The sequence below is a fragment of the Taudactylus pleione genome, unplaced genomic scaffold, assembly GCF_031769625.1.
Source record: "Taudactylus pleione unplaced genomic scaffold, aTauple2 ptg000484l, whole genome shotgun sequence".
Classification (NCBI taxonomy): Eukaryota; Metazoa; Chordata; class Amphibia; order Anura; family Myobatrachidae; genus Taudactylus; species Taudactylus pleione.
In genome coordinates, this window is record NW_028284886.1 from 1,007,661 (window position 1) to 1,029,276 (window position 21,616).

A 21,616-nucleotide genomic window follows, 5' to 3' on the forward strand; every position below is an offset into this window, starting at 1 on the left:
CATCAAACTTTACCAGTCTATACATCATATACAGTAGGAAACATAATAGACTATTTCTTTATTTCTTTATTAAACGTAACATGGCACATAGCTAACATAAACCAAATATGGCACAAAGTTCTTTTTGTAGTGTTTCCATAACTTCCTCTGCAGGACACCTGTAGTAGCAAGGAATACGCCCTTGTCAAACCTGGAATAACAACCACGCTAGTCTCAGGCTTGAGCCAACCTAGCCAAACTTCCAAACCTCCTCAGCTACTATCACTGCTATCAACCTGGGTCCTCTGGGCATGATTCAGCAAGGATTGCAAGTGCTAAGACGCACGCAGTCGGCCGTTTTTTGCAATCTGCGCATGCATTGTAGTACGCGAACTAGCCACTGCGATCGAGAATGAGATTGCAGTGTGTACGCAGACCCATCGCAGAGTGATTGACAGGAAGTACCGTTCTGGGGGGTGACGGGGGGTGGTCGAGCGAACGCAGAGGTGTCAGTGCATTTGAACGCCATTACAGGGGAATGCGCAGCCTGAGCTCTAGATACCGACAGGAAGTTTAGCAGTTTGCGAGTGAGGTCTGATATGCCTTAAATGTGATTGAGGCTCCGATGGTACCGATGTTTTCGCCTACAAAACGGGGCGAGCTGTTGATCAACATCGACAGCCGCTTCTTTTATAGAGACCCCCGGAGCGAGAGAATTTGTCTCTCGCTCCGGGGCTTGCGCACGCGCAGTGTGGCCGCTGCGCGTGCGCATGGCCTAAACATCGATTTGGTTGTGAGCGCTCGGCGCTTGCGACCGGGTCTGAATGAGGGCCATAGAGTGAAAGATTTGAAAGGCCTTGACAATGTGAATGAAGCATGAAACCCCTCCAGCCCAAAAGTCTGCTATCTGTCATCACATTTGTTCAGCCCCAAATGGCAAAGAAGTGACCTTTCTTGAGGTTTTGGTCCCCCAACCATCCAAGAAATTACTGATGTGTTCCAGGAGACAGTGTGATGAACTGGCTGGTGAAGTGATGGCGAGATATGTTCCATGTCAATATGACCTTTATTAAATACACTTGAATGGAGGACCACATCAAAAGGTTGAGAATATTTTTAGTAAGAATATCTAGTATATATATTTAGTTGAGAATATCTTCTAGTAAGAACACCTTCTACTATCTTGTATCGAACAGCAACCCTAAAAAAACAATCCTCTGGAAATCTGATTTTTCTGTAGTTTCTTACCAACCAAAGGGAATTTACGGTTTTTGGCTCATACATGAGCCTTCAGAAAAGTCGGCAACTCCATAGTGATCAACAGATCACTCAGGTAAGGTATAATGGTCACCCCCTGGACCTTTGGAGAGCAGCCTTGACTGCCAATATCTTCGTAAACACCCTTATTGCCAGACAAAGATAAAATATGAAAATAATAAGCCCAAACTATGAATCTGAGAAACTCTTGGTGATCTTTTCAGGTACGCATTCTTTTTGTCCATGGAGACCATGAACTCAATCTGCACCATAGTGTGGCTGACCAACCTCATAGACTTTATTTAGTTTTTGGAGTTTATAAAGAAACTGGCCCTCATTCAGAGCCGCTCGTTAGCGGCAGTACGCTCGTTCCGAGCGATGTTTGCACATCTGCGCATGCGTACGGTTTTTAGTACGCATGCGCGAACCAGTCAGTGCGGCCGAAAATCGTTTGTACGCTATATAGCGAGTGCCTGCTATTTTGAGTGACAGAATGAGGCGTATGTGGGTGGTAACAGGGGATGGTGCTTGAAAATGGGGAGTGGAGATCCGAACGCAGGCGTGCTTAAAGGTCAAAACGGGCGTTTTATGGGTGTGTATATTTAAAACAGCAGCGCCATTGACCACGTCACTGGGTTATTTTAGAGCCAGAACTGCTCGCAAATTTGTGGTAGCAAACACCAACCACAAGAATAGCGAGCAGTTCATACGCTGGTCGATGTACTCGATTAATCTAATAAATAGCGGACATGACGTAGGATGCGAGCGGCCAGGGGGCGTTTTTAACAAATAAACGAGCGTATGTTTTGCACGCTCGTTCAGACTTAGAGGTGTGAACAGACTGCAATGTGCGTACGGAACATTTGAATAGCCACCCCTTGTTTTTAAACGAACGACCGCAAATAGCGAACGGCTCTGAATCAGGCCCACTGTTCACCCACAATTTGGTATTTAAGAATTTGAGGTTCAAAATGGGATGAAAAGATCAGTCTGGCTTTTGGATCAAGAAGAGATTTGAATAGAATGACAAACCCCACTTCTGCTCTTTTTCCAGACTAATAATCTTATCCAGTTCCTCATAGACCCTACATCTGCTTCTCAGTCCTTAAGCCAGAGAGGACAGTGCACCAAAGACTGTAGAACTTCAAATCCTAGTTCCTAGACCCAATGTAGCCAGTATCCTGAGTCGTATCCCCTAGATATCCTGACTACTCAAGAATGTGCTCAACCAAGGTTAGTAATCCAGACCTTTGTTCACCTGACTGTAAGCAGCAGCTCTGATAATTTCTCCTTTGTCTTGTTAAAGCAAGCCAATGCTAGGATGGGTCCAGGTGAATCTTCTGTCTGTGGTGTCTCTAATAGCTGCCACATTCTTAGTCAGAATAGTCATGTCCTATACAAATGTGCTATGTGGTCTCCTAGGATTCTTTTTTTTGGGGGGGGCTGCAGTGGGAGGTACCAAAATAGCAACTCTGCAGCATGCTTAAGGCATAACACACAGAAGCTGCCACAGTGGTTAAAGAGTTAATCAAGTCATATAAAAGAGAACTATCACTTTAATAAATTATACCATTGGCAGAAGCATCCTATTCCCCTGGGCACTTAAGACAAACAAATCTCTCTGCATCTGTGAAGGAGAACACAGCAGGACCGGAGTTCAGTCTTTGTACAGATTCTGAATTAAGTGCCAAGTTCCCAAGTGGGGCTCTATATCCTCATTGTCAGTGTCCCCCTTATAGGATATAAAAGAAATGTATTTTTTTACATTCTATCCTACCTGTAATCCAGTAACAATACTCTGGGTAACTCCAAATGGTTCTTTGATTGTGATCAGCAAGATACTGGGTCCGGTGATGCCTCCAGCTTTCAGGTATCCTTTTCTATCAACTTCAATCACTGAGGAGTTGGGGAAGTACTGGAGGATGCTGGGAGTAACTGCAGTTTCTCCATCCCTAAATAGCAAAGATTGAGATCATGCTTCCAGGCAAAGGGGTCTATGTACTAAGGGCCTGATTCAGACCCGCTCGCAAGCGGGTCGATGGCCCAGTGCGCGTGCCCCGTAGCGAGTGAGACCTTCACTCGCTCTGTGGCTCGCAGCAAAACGGGGCGTCTGTCGATGTTGATCGACAGCTCGCCCCTTTTGTAGGCGGGTAGGGGGGGTGGCTTAACAAAGTGATGCGTTCCCGAAGGAACGCCTGCCATTTGTGGGCGGCCCTACTGACATCACTCGTGATGTCAGTAGTGGACTTCCGGCTCTATTAGAGCTGGAAGTCCATGGGCATTGTGAGTGCCGAGACCCTACCTTAGGGTCTCCTCGTAATGCCGATGGTTGTGATAATCGCGACCATCTCCTGCCCGCTCCCACTAGCTGTGGGTGGGCAATCACATCTTAGCGAGCGGACAGGAAAAAAAATAAATAAATACTCCCCGCCCTGATTCAAGCGTGCGCTCGCAAATAGCGAGCGGCTCTGAATCAGGCCCTAAGTCTTGGGGAGACATAAAAGTGGATGGAGATAAAGTACCAACCAATCAGCTCCTAGCTGTCACTGTGCAGGCTGTGTTTGACAAATGACAGGTAGGAGCTGATTGGTTGGTACTTTATCTCTCTCCAAAGCTTAGTACATAGACCCCAAAGAGAGAATCATTCCAAAGTTGTGGAATTGTGGCAGGTCGGTATGTCTCTTACATGTTTGTGGTCACAGTGAGCTGGGAATATGGGGCCATGAGGATGTGCTGAGCCGAGCATTCGGGTGACACCAGCGAGAGACAACGTAAGACCTGTTATAATAAGACATTAAACTAAGAAGCATAAAACATGACCGAAACTGCTGCTACAAAGTATAGAGAGGACAAAAGCAGATTCGCTCACCGCTATTTGTATTTGGTCTGTTAGCACGGTGATATTACCCTCAAACTGCCCAGCAGATAGAGAGCGCACCGTCACTCGCAGGCTTACACGACCGGCGGCTCGAGTCCGAACCAGCTGAGCAAAGTTTAACTCCGGGCGCAGTTGTAGTGAAACCTATAAAACGTGCAGAGTTCTAGCTTTATCTGTGTTCATACAGGAGATTAGAAGACGCCACATTTTACTCCTGTACAGCAGGCCTCACCTCGGCCATACGCGGCTCTAGGGTTACTACATCCCTCTTATTCAGTGACCAGTAGAATTGCAGGGGAGGCTGCGAGTTGCTGAAGGAAAATGGAGTTTGGCTACTGGAGAGCCCCATCACGTACACAGGCATCTACATTAGGAGAGATGGGATCATCACCAGGAGAAAGCCAAAGCGTGCACTGAAGATACAGCTTAAGTACGTAATAAGACCTTGTACATAGACAACAATGTGCATCCATAAGTGCTATAGTATTCTGACAACACCAGCCTTTCCTTTCTCTATCAGCCCTTCCCTTCTTATTGCAGGATAGCAAGGGAAAGAGGGAGACAAAGGTAATACCATCTTTGCTCACCTTAAATATGTACTCCTTACCAGTAAATAGATACTTTTACTATTAAATGTATATTGTGTTACGGTCTACTTCTCCCATATATTATGCTGGCCTAGTCCACTGGAAATTCTGTGAGATCCTTTCTGGATCCTGTCCAGTGCCCACGTTGTGCAATGTGGCCAATCACTGCATTTTGCAGCATGTAGCCAGGCTGTGTGGGCAAGTCTGCTTTATACCAATGGTAATAGCAGGCGAAAGCCGTATAGGTTTGGGAATAAATAAGAATCCTGGATTTTTTGCTGATTTGGCTGTCTTGACAGCCTTGTTACTAGGTAGATTAGCTGTGTTATTGGTCAGGTGGTTGGTTATCTGACCAGTGGAGTGAATTGTGGGTGTGTTTGAGGATTATGTATATAAGAGGTGGTTGTGCATGTGATCAGCCTCTTTGTCATTTCTGGGGCCCACCCTCCCGCCCAAAGCTTTGCTGCTGGTGTTTTGTTGTGCTAACTTTTTCTCCCTGATTCAGGGAAGGCGCAGCATGGCGGGAGAACGCTGCATCTCAGTGGCTTTATTGTGGCGCAAGAGAGCATTGTAAGGGCGCTGGACCTCGATGTATTAAGGCGAGTTTGTCCTTCTCGGACGGGGGGACCCAAGCGCTTTTGTACGGAAGCGCTCAGACTATGCCCAGGAGGGACGCAACGTAGGTGCGTCTTTAGGGGGAGCATTTCAGTCGTTCCCAGTGTATGTCTCAAGCTTGAAAGCTAGAACTGAGTATGCAGCGTCTCCTGGCCACCTCGGTTAGGTGAATTATTTAATTGATAAATAAAAGCTGTGACCTTTTAGCCAAGATGTATTTGTGTCTGTCTCTTTATTTATTAGATAAGCTAAGTGCTAAGTTTAGTAAGGATGTTTAAGGTATTAATCTGCAATAAACCAATGGAGGTCTTAAGGTGGGCCCCATACATGTACTTCATAAACTCAGATATTTGATGAGAACCCTGCAGAGTGCTACAGTGCAAACGCATGGAGTATGTAAAACTGTATGCAGATAGTACTCTAATGGGAATTGCACCCAAGGCCTCAGTATTGTGAGGAAACAACTATTATTGCCCATTTATTGGATATATATATATATTTATTTATATATATATACATACACATACACATACAGGTTGAGTCTCCCATATCCAAAGTGATTGGGACCAGGGGTATTTTGGATAATGGATTATTCCGTATTTTGAGATATCTTGAGAATGGGACCCCAATTTACACACAGAATGCATTTATGTGTTATATACACCTTATACACACAGCCTGCAGGTAATTTTATACAATATTTTCAATAATTTTGTGGCTCAAAAAAAGTGTGTGTGCATACAAGAATTTCATTTATGTTTCATATACACCCTATACACAGAGCCTGAAGGTTATTTTATACAATATTAATAATAATTTGTGCCTTAGACAAAGTTTGTGTACATTGCACCATCAAAAATCAAAGGTTTCATTATCTCAGTCATGCCAAAATTATTCCGTATTTCGGAATATTCCGTATTTCGGAATATTTGGATATGGGAGACTCAACCTGTATATATATACACACATACACACATTCTCTGTGACCTCTTAACCCCTGGCTCTAACAAACCCCTAATACCCTAACTCCCTAACACTATCTCCTAGCTCTAATACCCTAACAATAATACCCAAACTGACTAACCCTCTAAAAACATAACTTAACCCCCGACCCTAACCAAACCCCTAAACCTAATAAGCTAACCCTAAATGGGCAGACTAGATGGGCCAAAAGGTTCTTATCTGCTATTAAATTCTATGTTTCATGAATAAGGTTTGGCTATTTGGTCAGATTATGTCATTGCTGAGCACAAACACAGTTGGCTGCGTCACAGACCTCAGAGCCTGCAATGAGGCGGGTAGCAGGCGCATGGATCCTCATTGCTTTCAGCTCAATGACTTCCACCAGCATCTCAGCCTAGAGCGTAAAGAGAATCGGCGTTACAGACATAATATGGAGATATACTTATGTTACGCTGAGACAGAAAATGAAAGGTGCCCTACTCATCCCTTGTACAGATAGAGGTAAAGTTGTATTAGTGGTAAATATAGGGTGACCATACGTTCTGTGTTTCCTTGTGACAGTAAAATCTTTTATATTGCTCTGCGAGACCTGTCCAAATTGTCACATTCCCCATTTTACTAATTTTATTGCAGGTAGAATGTGTACTACAATCAGGGGGATTCGTTCAGTATCCCGACAACGGGGATGCCGGTGGTCAGAATACCTACGCTAGAATCCCGACACTTGTCAGAATTCCGGCGCCAGCTTCCCAGCCGCCAGCATCCCAAAGGTAAGTAGTGGTGTTAGGGGGAGGGTTAGGCACTAAGAAGGGAGGGTTATGTTTACGGTGCGGGGAGGGGGAGATTAGGTTTTGGCACCAGGAATGGAGGGTTAGGGGTAGGGAGATGGGGAGGGTTAGGATACCGACCGACAGGTGTCGGTATACTAACCCTGTCGGGATGCTGACATCTGGATTTTGACCGCCATGATACCGAGTGCCGGCATCCCATATCCATTCCAGGTCAGGTGGTGCACGCACTAGGGTCAGGTGGTGCACATACTAGTGTCAGATGGTGCACATACTAGTGTCAGATGGTGCATGTACTTGGGTCAGGTGGTGCATGTACTAGGGTTAGGTGATGCACATAATAGGGTCGGGTGGTGCATGTACAAGGATCAGGTGATGCACATACTAGGGTCAGGTGGTGCATGTACTAAGATCAGGTAATGCACATAATAGGGTCAGGTGGTGTATGTACAGTACTAGGATCAGGTGGTGCAAGCACTAGGGTTAGGTGGTGCACATACTAGGGTCAGGTGGTGCACATACTCGGGTCAGGTGGTGCATATACTAGGGTCAGGTGGTGCATATAATAGGGTGCACTCAGCCTACCCTCAGCCAGCTGCTCCCAATGAGACATTATCAACTTTACAAAGTGTGATCTGCCTTCATCCTCTGAGCTGCCGCTGCTGAGTGAAGTATTTTAGTGTATTAAAATTATCAGGTGTCCCATTGAGGACTTGCAGAAATATGGTCAGCCTGGATAAATACCACTAATTTATAGATTTGCATGAAGAACACTGGCATTTCTATATGAATTGCCTTCAGAACACATAAGTTTAACCAGGTTACCTGAGAAAAGATCTGAGCATGTTCGTTGTCCTCATTCAGGACCTGAATGACCCCAGTGACCTTGGTGGTGCCAACAGCGATTCCGGTCACCTGGCCCACTTCATTTACGGTGGCCACGCTGCTGTTAGATATAGAGAACTGAATAGCGGACTGAGGCTGCGGCCCTCCCTCTGACATAACCTAGAATCATCAATCCATAAACAGAGATATACCAGCAGCTGGCTGAAGTGCATTGGGTTTAATGTTTAGTCTACAGGCCCCTACACACTACACAATATATTTAACAATTTGGCCGATTCCGACACATCGGAATGACAAATCGTTAAACATGTGTAGTGTGTATATAGTACATGGTGTAGTGCGCGCTCCCGTGGGGCCATCAGCCTCATCGCCTGAGCTTATGTGCAGCATGTAAGATCAGCCGTTGTAAGATGCAGCGCTATGCGGGGGGACCGGCATATCGGCCGGTTGGACACCAGAACCCCCAGCGTGTACGGTCCACCCGATATGTCGAGCCATCGGCGCTGGGATTGTCGGCGACATCGCTGGGTACACACATAAGTGTGTGTTGTGTGTACCCAGCTTTACCAATAACGATTTGTATCACATCATATGTTGCCTTTATATTCTCACATACATTATCTTAATTGTATTAATATGCCACAGACAGATCGGACACTATTAGGGTCGCATCCTGCCACAGAAAGAGTGCGAAGAGCTAGTTGCAAGTCGGTCTGGGTCATAAGGAATGAGACATAATTACAATAAAATATATCTTCATTTTTATTGCTATGAAGACTTTGTTATGTCTTTGTTTTTTTGTCTTTTGGTTTTTTTGAGGAGTCTGTAGTGTGTCATGGTAACAGATCATCTGGCAATGTGTCATGGTAACAGATGATCTGGCAATGTGTCATGGTAACAGATGATCTGGCAATGTGTCATGGTAACAGATGATCTGGCAATGTGTCATGGTAACAGATGATCTGGCAATGTGTCATGGTAACAGATGATCTGGCAATGTGTCATGGTAACAGATGATCTGGCAATGTGTCATGGTAACAGATCATCTGGCAATGTGTCATGGTAACAGATCATCTGGCAATGTGTCATGGTAACAGATCATCTGGCAATGTGTCATGGTAACAGATGATCTGGCAATGTGTCATGGTAACAGATGATCTGGCAATGTGTCATGGTAACAGATGATCTGGCAATGTGTCATGGTAACAGATCATCTGGCAATGTGTCATGGTAACAGATCATCTGGCAATGTGTCATGGTAAAAGATCATCTGGCAATGTGTCATGGTAACAGATCATCTGGCAATGTGTCATGGTAACAGATCATCTGGCAATGTGTCATGGTAACAGATCATCTGGCAATGTGTCATGGTAACAGATCATCTGGCAATGTGTCATGGTAACAGATGATCTGGCAATGTGTCATGGTAACAGATCACCTGGCAATGTGTCATGGTAACAGATGATCTGGCAATGTGTCATGGTAACAGATCACCTGGCAATGTGTCATGGTAACAGATCATCTGGCAATGTGTCATGGTAAAAGATCATCTGGCAATGTGTCATGGTAACAGATCACCTGGCAATGTGTCATGGTAACAGATCATCTGGCAATGTGTCATGGTAACAGATCATCTGGCAATGTGTCATGGTAACAGATCATCTGGCAATGTGTCATGGTAACAGATCATCTGGCAATGTGTCCCTACCAGATTTTTATTGTCTATCCCATGTAGCTCTGTTTTGCACATTTGGGTCAGTAGGGGGGCAAAACAACTATCAGTACCGTTCTCGTAAGTGCCATGGAACAGGGCACATTTCTGCAGATGATACTATCAAAGCTGTCAGGGCCTGATTGAGCAAGGATCGCAGTTGCCAATACGCATGCCATCGGCCGATTGTTGCGCAGTGCGAGTGGGCAAGCCGGGTACTGCGATCGGACTGTGACTGCAGTGACTACGCAGATCCATCACAGAGTGATTGACAGGAAGTGCCGTTTGTGGGTGGTGACGGGAGGGAGGGTGGTCAGAGAAACGCAGGTGTGCCAGGGCGTTTGAACGCCGTTGCATGTGCATGCATAAATTATCCACTGTGATGCCCTACGCAGCCTGGGGCCTGATAACGTGCGCTGAAGTTATTAATTACTGAGTAAGGTCAGAGCTTGTGCAAGTGTGTGTGAGACTGCGATGGTACTCGATTGTACCGATGTTTTCACAGTCTTGCTAATGTGTGTGTAAGGTAAAGTGGGCGTCCTTATGTAGTGCTGTGGTGGCATAGCGATCGCAATGGATTAGCATACTATTGCAGTTGAACTGCGTGTGTAATAGCTATTGCAGTTGCGATCCGTAATGAATAAGGCCCTCGGTTCGCATATAATCAAGAAAGGTTCAGACCTGGGCCACGTTGCGAGGAATTAACACCATTTTATCTGGAAGCAGACGGAGAGGTGCAAAAACCTACGGTGGAAAACAAAGTTATGAGACATACAGGTTAGATTTATGTCATTATATATTGTGGGTGGGGGCCATCTGGAGTTATACATTTATACAGAAGAAAGGAAAGGAATAGAGGGGAAACTAATCTAACAAGGGACAGTAAGAGTATATATAGGTACAGTACTTGGCTCCTCTCTCACCCCAGACTACATCTTCCAATAGTGAGAGGGACTCTGAATGGAAATAATTTAGGGCAAGGTAATTTTTTAATTAAACACATAATACAGCATGATAGAGATCCGAAATGAGCAAGATAGGGCATGGATGAGCATTGGAGGAATCTATGGCCAGAAGGGGGCATAGGGTGAGGAATCTGGTCATATAGATGAATGAATAATAAAACGGATGATAAAATGAGAGTTATGGTAAAACTTACCTTTGTTAAATCTCTTTCTTCGAAGTCCATAGGGTCCACAGGGAAACCTTGGGGGTGTAGGTGGTGGATGAGGACACGGGCACCATTCCCCCTATACCCCGCAACCGAGCCAGAGGCATCTCAGTTTTTGACAAGCCAAAGGCCGGAGGAGGATAAGAGAGAGAAGGAAGACTGGTACACACATGAACCACACTCTCACAGAGAAGGAGACAGAAACCGGTGACCAGAGCGAAGCCCATCTGAAGCAAAGGTGCGTCAGGGTGGGTGCCCTGTAGACCCTATGAACTTCGAAGAAAGAAAGTTAACAAAGGTAAGTTTTACCATAACTCATTTTCTTCTTCAGGGTCCATAGGGCTCCACAGGGAGACCTTGGGGATGTCCCAAAGCAGTCCTTTAAGGGTGGGGATGCTCCTGCGGTGAGAGGAGAATCCGGTGCCCAAAGGAAGAATCCTGAGAGGCGAAGGTATCAAAAGCATAGAACCTCAGAAAGGTCTGGACAGAAGACCACGTGGCTGCCATACAAAGCTGAACAGCCGAGGTGCCACGCCGAGCTGCCCACGAGGGACCCACAGACCAAGCAGAATGAGCAGTAACAGAAGCCGGAAGAGGAAGGCCTGCCTATGTGTAAGTCTGCGAGATAGTCATACGAAGCTATCTAGCCAATGTTTGTTTATTGGCTGGCCATCCCTTCTTGTGAAATCCATAGAGCACAAATAAGGAGTCTGATTTCCGAAAGGAACTGGTCTGGTCCACATAAGTCCTGAGGGCACGGACCACATCCAAGGAGGACCCTGGAGGGCACGAAGAACTACTGACAAATCCCAAGGAGCCACTGGAGGGACAAAGGTAGGTTGAATCCAGAGAACACCCTGGAGGAAGGTGTGGAGCCAGTCTACGTTGGAACCAAATTGACAGAACAAAGACATGCACTTTCAGTGAGGCCAGGCAGAGGCCAAGGTCCAATCCGGCTTGAAGGAAGGCCAGAACTCTGGAAATCCTATGTTATATCCTGATTAAACCTTGGTCCAATCCTGCCTATACCTTCTAAATCCTGCCTATACCTTCTAGAATTGTCGCAATTTAGCGTAATGAGTCGCACAGTAAATAAATGCCTTCAGACTTTGAATGTGTTTCCAAAGCACAAAAAGTTATTATTCAACATAAAAACAGATGGTTACACGCTGTGATCTAAAGACAATTAGCGCAAATAAATCATACAGACCCAAGGTACAGTTGTTATATACGCACGCGCTCTGGCCCAGATACCGGCATCAGCAAGAAACCTCCGTCAACAGCATCAGCAAGAAGACTCCCTACTGGGGGCAGAGAGCGCACATATATACCCTTGCAGGCATTTGGAAATACAATAGATAAGTTTGTCATGATTCCATTGGTTCTTCTTAAAGATGTCTTGGTTACAGGATCGTTTATTGGACAATTTCAAATGGACACAACGGCCTCCAACTGCCCTTTGTATCCTTTTTTCCCCTGCATGCAAATCTAAGCTGCTAATATTACAGAGCACAATTTTAATGTTTTAATTCTCTGTAGTCCATAGTTTGCAGAAGCAGGTTCCGATCTTCTCACCGATGGTACTGGAAAACTGTGGAGACACAATGGATCAGTACAACACCAGACACAGTCTGCTTACCATGTACTAAACCTTAGATATCAAATAACCTTTATTACACAACATTAGTAATCACTGTATAAACCTTGACTATTACTTTAATACTAGGGAGGGAACCTTTCATGTAATTTGTGTATGTGTAAGAGAATATTGAATAAAGTTGCTAATATGCGTGGTGCGTTTATTTGTAGAGTGAAACAGTGCAACTGTGCGGTGTTTATGCATGCGAGTCTATTTGTGCGTGTGTTTTATGCATGTAAGTCTATTTATGATGGATTTAATATATATATATATATATATATATATATATATATATATATTAGGGATGTGCAGGCTCGGATAGGTTCGAGTTTGCACGTGGAGTTCGGATTTTTCCCTCCAAAAAAACGGAACTCAGAACGAGGCAAAACGTCATCTTACATGGACGAACATCATCATTCCTGGACAAAAGACCAGGAATGATGATGTTCGTCCATGCAAGATGACGTTTTGCCTCGTTCTGAGTTCCGTTTTTTTGGAGGGAAAAATCCGAACTCCACGTGCAAACTCGAACCTATCCGAGCCTGCACATCCCTAATATATATATATATATATATATATATATATATATATATATATATAGTTCCACGTAGTGCAGGCACTCCCAAAACGGCGTTCTATGGCTGTGGTGCTCACTGAAGAAAATGGGTAGTCATGCAAAGCAGTGTCACTCTCCGGACTTGAAAGAAAGGTCTCACTCCAGTCACTAGCAGTCAACGTTTCGAGTTTTAATAACAACTCATCATCAGGACATAAAGAAACATACAGTGTGTTCATACCCCTTCCCTCATCGCGCGTGCCGCCAAACTGACCCGCTTCCGGCTCACCTCCGCACGTTCGGCAACTGCCGATGACGCCAGAGCTAGACGAAGCGTCGTCAGGGCAACCAACACAATGTCAACAAAACCACGTGTGTATGCATATATAGCACACGCATATAATACAAATTACAAAAGTTAAAAGATACAAGTGCGATAAATATCCAACATCTCAGGCCCAGTACTTACAACATCATAGTAATCAGACATGAAGGTAATCAGTCAAATAACATAGATAAGTGATTCATCACTAATATATAAATAGCAAATAAACAATTGATACATGTACTAGAGTGTCCATCTAGGCTACGGAGGATACTCACAGAGAGGAAAAAGCAGTCACAGAATAAAACAATCACATATAAACACTGGTTAGCAGTAGAGTAATCTATATCACCAATCATCTAATGTCTGATTACTATGATGTTGTAAGTACTGGGCCTGAGATGTTGGATATTCATCGCACTTGTATCTTTTAACTTTTGTAATTTGTATTATATGGGTGCTATATACGCATACACACGTGGTTTTGTTGACATTGTGTTGGTTGCCCTGACGACGCTCCGTCTAGCTCTGACGTCATCGGCAGTTACCGAACGTGCGGAGGTGAGCCGGAAGCGGGTCAGTTTGGCGGCACGCGCGATGAGGGAAGGGGTATAAAGGTATGAACACACTGTATGTTTCTTTATGTCCTGATGACGAGTTGTTATTAAAACTCAAAACGTTGCCTGCTAGTGACTGGAGTGAGACCTTTCTTTCAAGTCCGGAGAGTGACACTGCTTTGCATGACTATATATATATATATATATACACACATACACATATATATATATATATATATATATATATATATATAGTCCCTTACTAACATATTTTTAAAACTATAATGCAAGGTGTTACAAACAGCTAGGTTCACTTTCAAGCAGGTTGGGGACCCCCAGCTGTTTGTCGTTGCCACTGCGTCTGGTAAGCAAAACCTCTGACCATTGTTAACTCAGACAAATTCAATTGTGCATATCAATGTCTGGGTTATATTTCAATTGCCACAGCCATACTTGTCTATATACAGGGCTTCCCAATGTATATGTAAAACACTCACAGTATCCTGGTGTATTGGTTTTTTTAATTACTTTTCTCAGACATGTATACAGAAGCTGTTTCTTGTTACTAACTAAACCCTGCATGAATATTGTGTTTGTCAGTGTGAGAGTGTTGTATATTATTCACTATTTAGTGTTGTGCGAATGTGTGGATACGTGCACACACTGGGTGCGTGCGCACGCAATTTTACATCGTGGATTGTACCAACATAAATCGGGCAGCGGACGACCAAATCGTCCGATAACAGTTGAATTGCGGTCGCATGCAATCATTCGACTTCGACAGTCCACCCTTTGATAGCCAAACATGCTATCACACTCTGACTTTAAAATTAATTTAGGCTTACATTATGACATATCATTTTAATGTTATATTATTCGATGGCACAAGGTGGTTCTTAATCTATCAATAATGTGTCTCTAGGAGGGGACATAAAACTACCAATATACGCACACCGCGGATCTTGGGAGCTCATGGGAAAGATGTGGGGATGCACCAATCCTATAAAGGAAGTCTTGAGGGGGAATAGGGACTTACATTATTTGGGATGTTTTAAAATAACATTTTAACAATACATTTTATGCATGTCTAAATATAATACATTATACGATGGTATTTCCTAGTTCAGGGTTGTAATGCAGTTCTACATTTACCTCATTAATCATATTGTCACTACTGACCACCATCATAATTTCGTTCTTCCGGTTTACCTTATCTTTACATTTTCCACACTTCAACACAGTAGGAACACATCTGACACATATGCCAATTACTATGATGACAACCAGTATGAGGATCAGGAGTTTACCTATGCTTGCGATCATTTCCTGGACCCACTCTCCTAGACCTGAGAACCATTTCACTGGGTTCAACCATGAAACCCATTCCTCTACCTTCTCCTCTACTTCAGCCACTGAAGCATCATGGTTCTTTCGAAACTCCCATTTTAGCTACAGAATTTGATCCATCTTGTGGTCTGTTACCTCCTTAGGGTCGCTGGTATCGTTTGTAATATAAGTGCAACACTTTACTCCAAATTGGGTGGCCAAAGTTACGCAATACCCTCCAGTGACAGCTGTTAAATAATTTAACACTAGTCTGTGTTGCACTAGTTCTTTCTTGTACGCTTGCAACTCCCTACCTGTATACCTGAATGTGTCATCATACATCTCGGTGATGTTATCTATTAATTTAGCAAGATCTTGGATATATCTAAAATTTAGTGTACCCCGAGCGATCCTGGTGGGATCCAATGCTACTAAAACTTGAAAGCCAGTTGTCTCACTAATTAACTGAGTGGCTTTATGCACATCACCAGGTATCATATTTCTTTTGTCTCTGTGTTCATACTGTGTGTGAAGATATGGTGATGGTGTGTTTTTATGAATACCAAGCATTTCAACATGTGTGAGGGTCATAACCTCTGGGACTGCTCTTCCCAGATAACACAAACCTTCGGAACTCGGAGAGAGCCACTTATACGCTTTCCTTCCACATATAAAATATACATCATCGGGGAGAACATAGGGAATAGTATGCATAATGATCATCAAACACATTTCCCTCACAAATGATCCTATCTCAGGTTCTCCCATCTGGCAAATACATGTTTCTGGTTGTATAATCTTAGCTTCTGGTATTCTACCAACCATTTCTTTGGTGTTACTCAGTGTATATTTATACCGGAAGTGTCTTCCACCTGACCTAATTTTGCGTAACAGTTCATAATTCATAGGCTCATGGTCAGCTCTTAGTGAGAAGGTCATCGTCTGATTATTCCCAGTCACCTCCCAACTTCCTGGTTCATTGGAGTTGGTGATGTTTAAATATAAAAGTGATTTGTCTACTTGGTACTGGTGGAGCTTAAAATGGGGTGGTTTGGTATTAAGAAATTTTCCGTCCAGTGTCTTCCCTTTTTGCAATTCTAGAATTTCAGAGATATTTAACGGGAAGGGCACTAATCCTACATTATGCTGTCCTTGTGGCACGTGAGAGCACACCCAACACTCGGTTTGGTTCAAAATGTTGCCCACCATGGTGTGATAATCCTCTAAAGGATACCCACCCCAATACTGATTATACTTAGGTTGACAACGTTGGATGCATCTCTCATCAATTACGGACCCACAGAACTCACACATACAATAATCTTCAGATGATAGACCTTCACACTGTCTCTGAGTATCCAAAATGGCAGATCTCTTAACAATTACAGTACTAAGATTGGTCAAACACTCCACTGATTGACATAGCCCTCCTCCTTTCGACTCTAGTCCATCAATTCTGCCATCCGCTCCCATCTCCTCTATCAGTCCCCCGTCACAGAAACCAGAAGTCCCCGAAAAACAAGGATGATTGAAACTCTGGAAGAGAATATAAAAATGAATACAGCAGACCAGTCCATCGCCGCAGCAAGGACCTGCAAATTTCTTTAGCTCAGGTATCTCACTACAACCTTTTAATCCTCCCGGAACAAGCTCGCGATCGACAGGTCCACGTGATCAGCCTCGTCTCCGCCTTGTTTCTCCACCGGTTGGTTGACCTTTTTGCAGTGAGTGGAATGGACCCAGGTATCTCTCTCAGCCACCTTCAAAGATGTGGTACTCGTCAGCAACACCTGATACGGACCTTCCCAACGATCAGTCAAACAACCTGAATGCAACAAATTTCTGATCATAACATATTCTCCAGGTTCAACATCATAACAGTTTGTTTCAGGCATATCATGGGACAACAATTTCAGTTTCTGCTGTTGCTGTTTTAACTGTTTACTAATTGATATAAGATACTTTACAGTTACCTCGTTGTTACCTTTCAAATCTTCCTGCAGACTTATAATCAAATGAGGTTGTCTACCAAACAGTATTTCAAAGGGGGACAAATTTAGAGGGGGTCTAGGAGTGGTCCTTATACTATGTAGGACCAATGGTAATGCATCTGGCCATCCTAGTCCAGTCTCTGCTATGATTTTACTTAGTTTGTTTTTAATAGCTCCGTTCATCCTCTCCACCTTGGCACTGGCTTGCGGTCGGTAGGGGGTCTGAAGTCGACTATTAATACCCATCAGCTTACACATTCTGAAAAACATCACCTGTGAAATGAGTACCCCTACCACTCTCGATAATTTTAGGGATATCGTATCTACACACAAACTCCTGAACAATTCTTTTGGCAGTGAACGCAGCAGTATTAGTGGCAGCTGGGTATGCCTCAACCCAATTGGAAAACACATCAGTGCACACTAATACATACTTGAGATTCTTGCAGGGTGGTAATTGGATGAAATCAATTTTTATTACCTGGAAAAGATCGTCAGTTGGAGGAATGTGAGATGGTTCGGTAGGGATCGTTTTCCCAATGTTTTTCCTCAAGCAGGTCAGAAAGGACATTGCTCTCTTTTCCGCTTGAGAAGAGAAACCTGGTGTGCACGAGTATGCTCTCACCAATTTGCACATACCTTGCTTTCCCAGCTGAGTCAGACCGTGCGCTGCCTCAGCCAGGCTGGGGTAGTATGCCTTGGGAGCCACTGGCTTACCTTGTCCGTCCCTCCAGAGTCCAGAGAACTCTTGCTCGCATCCCTTGGACCTCCAGACTGACTTTTCTTGGGTAGAACACAAATTTTGCATCTCAATTAATTTCAGCATATCAGTTGTTTGGAAAGTCATGATTTGTTCAGTTGGTACATTCATTTTTAACCCTGCTGCCCATTTTGCAGCTTCGTCTGCCCAGTTGTTGCCCAGTGACACCGGATCATCTTCACATGTATGGGCTTTACACTTAATTACTGCCACTGCCTTTGGCAATTGGATTGCTGTTAATAGTCATTTTAGATGTTTGGAATGTGCTATTGATGTGCCTGCTGCTGTCACAAATTTTCTCAGACGCCATAAGACACCGAAATCGTGTACTACTCCGAAGGCGTACCTAGAGTCAGTATAGATATTAGCAGATTTACCTTTCGCTAATTCACACGCTCTCTTTAGTGCCACCAATTCCGCCACTTGTGCCGAGTGTGGTGGTCCTAAAGGTTCGGCTTCTATGATGTCTTCGTCATTTACAACAGCATAACCTGTACATAATTCTCCAGTGTCTGTCTATCTATGACAACTCCCATCCGTGTAAAATGTCACATCTACATTTTCTAAAGGTGTATCCCGTATGTCAGGTCTTGCAGTAAAGGTCTGATTCAGATATTCCATACAATCATGTGCATCAATATACCTGCAGAACTCACCTGCTGCCAATGGCTCACCTCTCTCCACCCTTTGTGCATCATGTTGCACATGTGGTAAATACGTAGCTGGATTTAACGTACTGCACCTTTTGATGGTGATGTTTGCAGGTGCTATTAAGGCTAGTTCCCATTTTGTGAACCTAGCTGAGGAGACATGTCTGGTTTGGGCAAAGTTTAGCAAAGCAGATACAACATGGGGAGTATAGACAATCATATCATGGCCTAGTACTACATCCTAACTCTTACTGACCAATAGAGCAGTTGCTGCTACACTTCTTAAACACGTTGGGAGTGATCTTGTCACAGTGTCCAACTGTGCACTGTAGTATGCTACGGGCCTACTGGCATCACCATGTTTTTGTGTGAGGACGCCTGCTGCACACCCATTAGCTTCCGTACAATACAAATCAAAAGGTTTTTCATAATCAGGTATTCCCAATGCAGGTGCTTTTGTCAGACTCTCCTTAAGATTAAGGAAAGCCTGCTCTGATTCCTCTGTTTGTATGACACGATCAGGCTTTGAGGAAGAGACTAAGTCCTGTAATGGCAAGGCCAAAATAGAAAAACTTAGGATCCACATTCTGCAGTATGCACACATTCCCAAGAAGGTACGAATTTGCTGTTGGTTTTGCAGCAGTGTCATGTTCTGTATGGCCTGGATTCTGTCGTTTGTGAGATGTCGTAACCCCTGAGTTAGGCAGTGTCCCAAATATTTAACCCTGGACTGGCATGGCTGTAGTTTGTCCTTGGCAACCTTGTGTCCTGTTTGCGAGAGATGAAGCAGCAAAAGTTTAGTATCATTTAAACATGACATAAATTAATCAGAACATAACAATAAATCGTCCACATATTGTATTAGAACAGATCCATTGGCAGGTTGAAAAGATTGTAAACAGTCGTGTAAGGCATGGGAAAAGATACTGGGGCTGTCTATGAAACCTTGGGGCAATCGTGTCCATGTGTATTGTACACCCCTGTATGTGAAAGCGAATAGGTACTGACAGTCAGGATGAAGAGGCACAGAGAAGAAAGCAGAACAGAGGTCAATGACAGTGAAATGGGTTGCATTTGGTGGGATCTGCATGAGAATGATAGCTGGATTTGGCACTACAGGAAATTGGCTCTCTACTACCTTATTAACCCCTCTAAGGTCTTGTACCAGCCTATAACCCTCTCCCACCACTCTTCTTTACTGGAAAGATGGGACTGTTGGCTACACTAGCTGTATGAACTAAAATTCCCTGCTGTAACAATCGCTCAATTATAGGATAAACCCCTAATTCTACCTCCTGTTTTAATGCGGAATATTTGGAGCTTGCCTACCGCTTTTTAAATTTACCATTACGGGACTTATGTTTGCCATTAATCCAGTGTCCTGTCCATCCTTGGTCCAAAGTGAATCTGGAATTTGGGATAACATTTGATCCACTTGAGATAGAATTTCACTTAAACCAGTAGAGTGATACATTATCCTTTGGGGAGTGTCCAACATATCCCTCACCTCGTGCGCAACTCTCCCTGGGATATCTAAAAATACACCATCAGGGGTACAATATATGACACATCCCATCTTACATAACAAATCCCTTCCCAGTAGGTTAGTAGGAGCCGCTGCTGCCAGGAGAAAAAAATGCCTGGTATGCAATGGCCCGATAGTGACCTCTGTGGATTTTGTTAAAGGATAATGTTGCACTTTACCCGTTACGCCCATTGCTGGTACTGTCTCGTTGGTTACCTTTAAATTAACGGGAGATTTTATCACTGACCTGGTCGCTCCTGTGTCTACAAGAAAAGGATATTTAGTACCAGCTACATCAACCATCATTACCGGTTCTTCCCTAGTACTTCCCATTAACCTGACTATGTAGACTACAGGTACAACCTGACCCCTAGCGTTGACTCCCACTCTCCAATAAAGCATTAATGGCCACAATTGGAGCTGGTGTCTGTTGGACATTTGCTGGTCTCTGTGTATATCCTTTATGGGGATATCCAGGTACTCCCTCTTTGACATACAGTTCCTACTTATATGTCCTGGTTGGTTGAAATTAAAACACTTTCGTGAGTGGGGAGGATGAAAGGATTGCTGTGTGGGTTGAGCAGGAGGGAAAGGTGGTGGGTATGGGTAAGGATATTGAGGGAGAAATGGGGGTTGTGGATAGTATGGGAGATGTGGTTGTGTGTGATAAGTAGGGTAGGGCTGTGTTTGCGGTGGTGTAGGATTAGTGAGGACGTGTAGCTGTTCAGGTGCAGATGTAGGTGTGGGTGCAGTTGTGTCTGCTGGCTGTGATGTTACCGTCATTCCTTCTAGAGCTTGAATACTAACAGCCATTAGTTTCTCGCTCTGGATCTCTCTCTTTTTAGAGATGTTCTTGTCCTGTTCAATTGTGGATTCTATGAGGGTATCTACAGTGACTCCCCTCCAGCCAGGCTGTGAGGTCTGAACCCGGGTCTTTAGGTTCTCTTTAAGACCATCCATGAGTACAGTGACAATCATTCCCCTGTGGTGAGTGCTATCTTTAATATCTTCAAACCCAGTGTACTGGGTGATAGCCTGCAGAGCTCGGTTACAATAATCTTCTGCAGATTCACTCTCTTTCTGTTTTATGGTGAAAATTTTGCTCCAGTTAACTACTACTGGAAAATATACACCCAATTGAGTTACAATGCAGGAAATGTTACCTTGGTTAATTTCGTCTGTTAAGGGAACATCTCCATCCAATACACAATCCGTGATAAATTTTGTCACGTCGGTATTGCGTGAAAGACAAGCCCTTAACACCACTCGCCAATCTTTGTTGGTTGGCTCGAGAGAACTACCCAAATTTTTCAAAAATCTTTGACATTTGGCTAATTCCTTTTTGGGATCGGGGAAATCATTCATTATGGAATTTAGCTCCGCTCTTGTCCAAGGACAATGCATTGCTACTTCCCTTGTGGGCACTACACCATTTGCATCCGCATTCCCATTTGGAACAGTTATTGTCCGGATGGGATGCAGACCGGCCAAA

General features: G+C 44.0%; 1 protein-coding gene across 1 annotated transcript in view; it reads right to left on the reverse strand.

The window, feature by feature from the left end:
• NUP210L (nucleoporin 210 like) overlaps positions 1 to 21,616 on the reverse strand; it is a 106,616-nt gene that overhangs the window by 53,920 nt on the left and 31,080 nt on the right. Inside the window, exons 24-30 of the mRNA XM_088449433.1 lie at positions 10,306 to 10,368; positions 7,893 to 8,072; positions 6,593 to 6,673; positions 4,347 to 4,478; positions 4,106 to 4,258; positions 3,923 to 4,014; positions 3,014 to 3,188 (exon numbers count right to left, since the gene is read on the reverse strand). Of these exons, the coding sequence (XP_088305559.1) occupies positions 3,014 to 3,188; positions 3,923 to 4,014; positions 4,106 to 4,258; positions 4,347 to 4,478; positions 6,593 to 6,673; positions 7,893 to 8,072; positions 10,306 to 10,368 (876 nt within the window). The remainder of the gene's footprint in view (positions 1 to 3,013; positions 3,189 to 3,922; positions 4,015 to 4,105; positions 4,259 to 4,346; positions 4,479 to 6,592; positions 6,674 to 7,892; positions 8,073 to 10,305; positions 10,369 to 21,616) is intronic.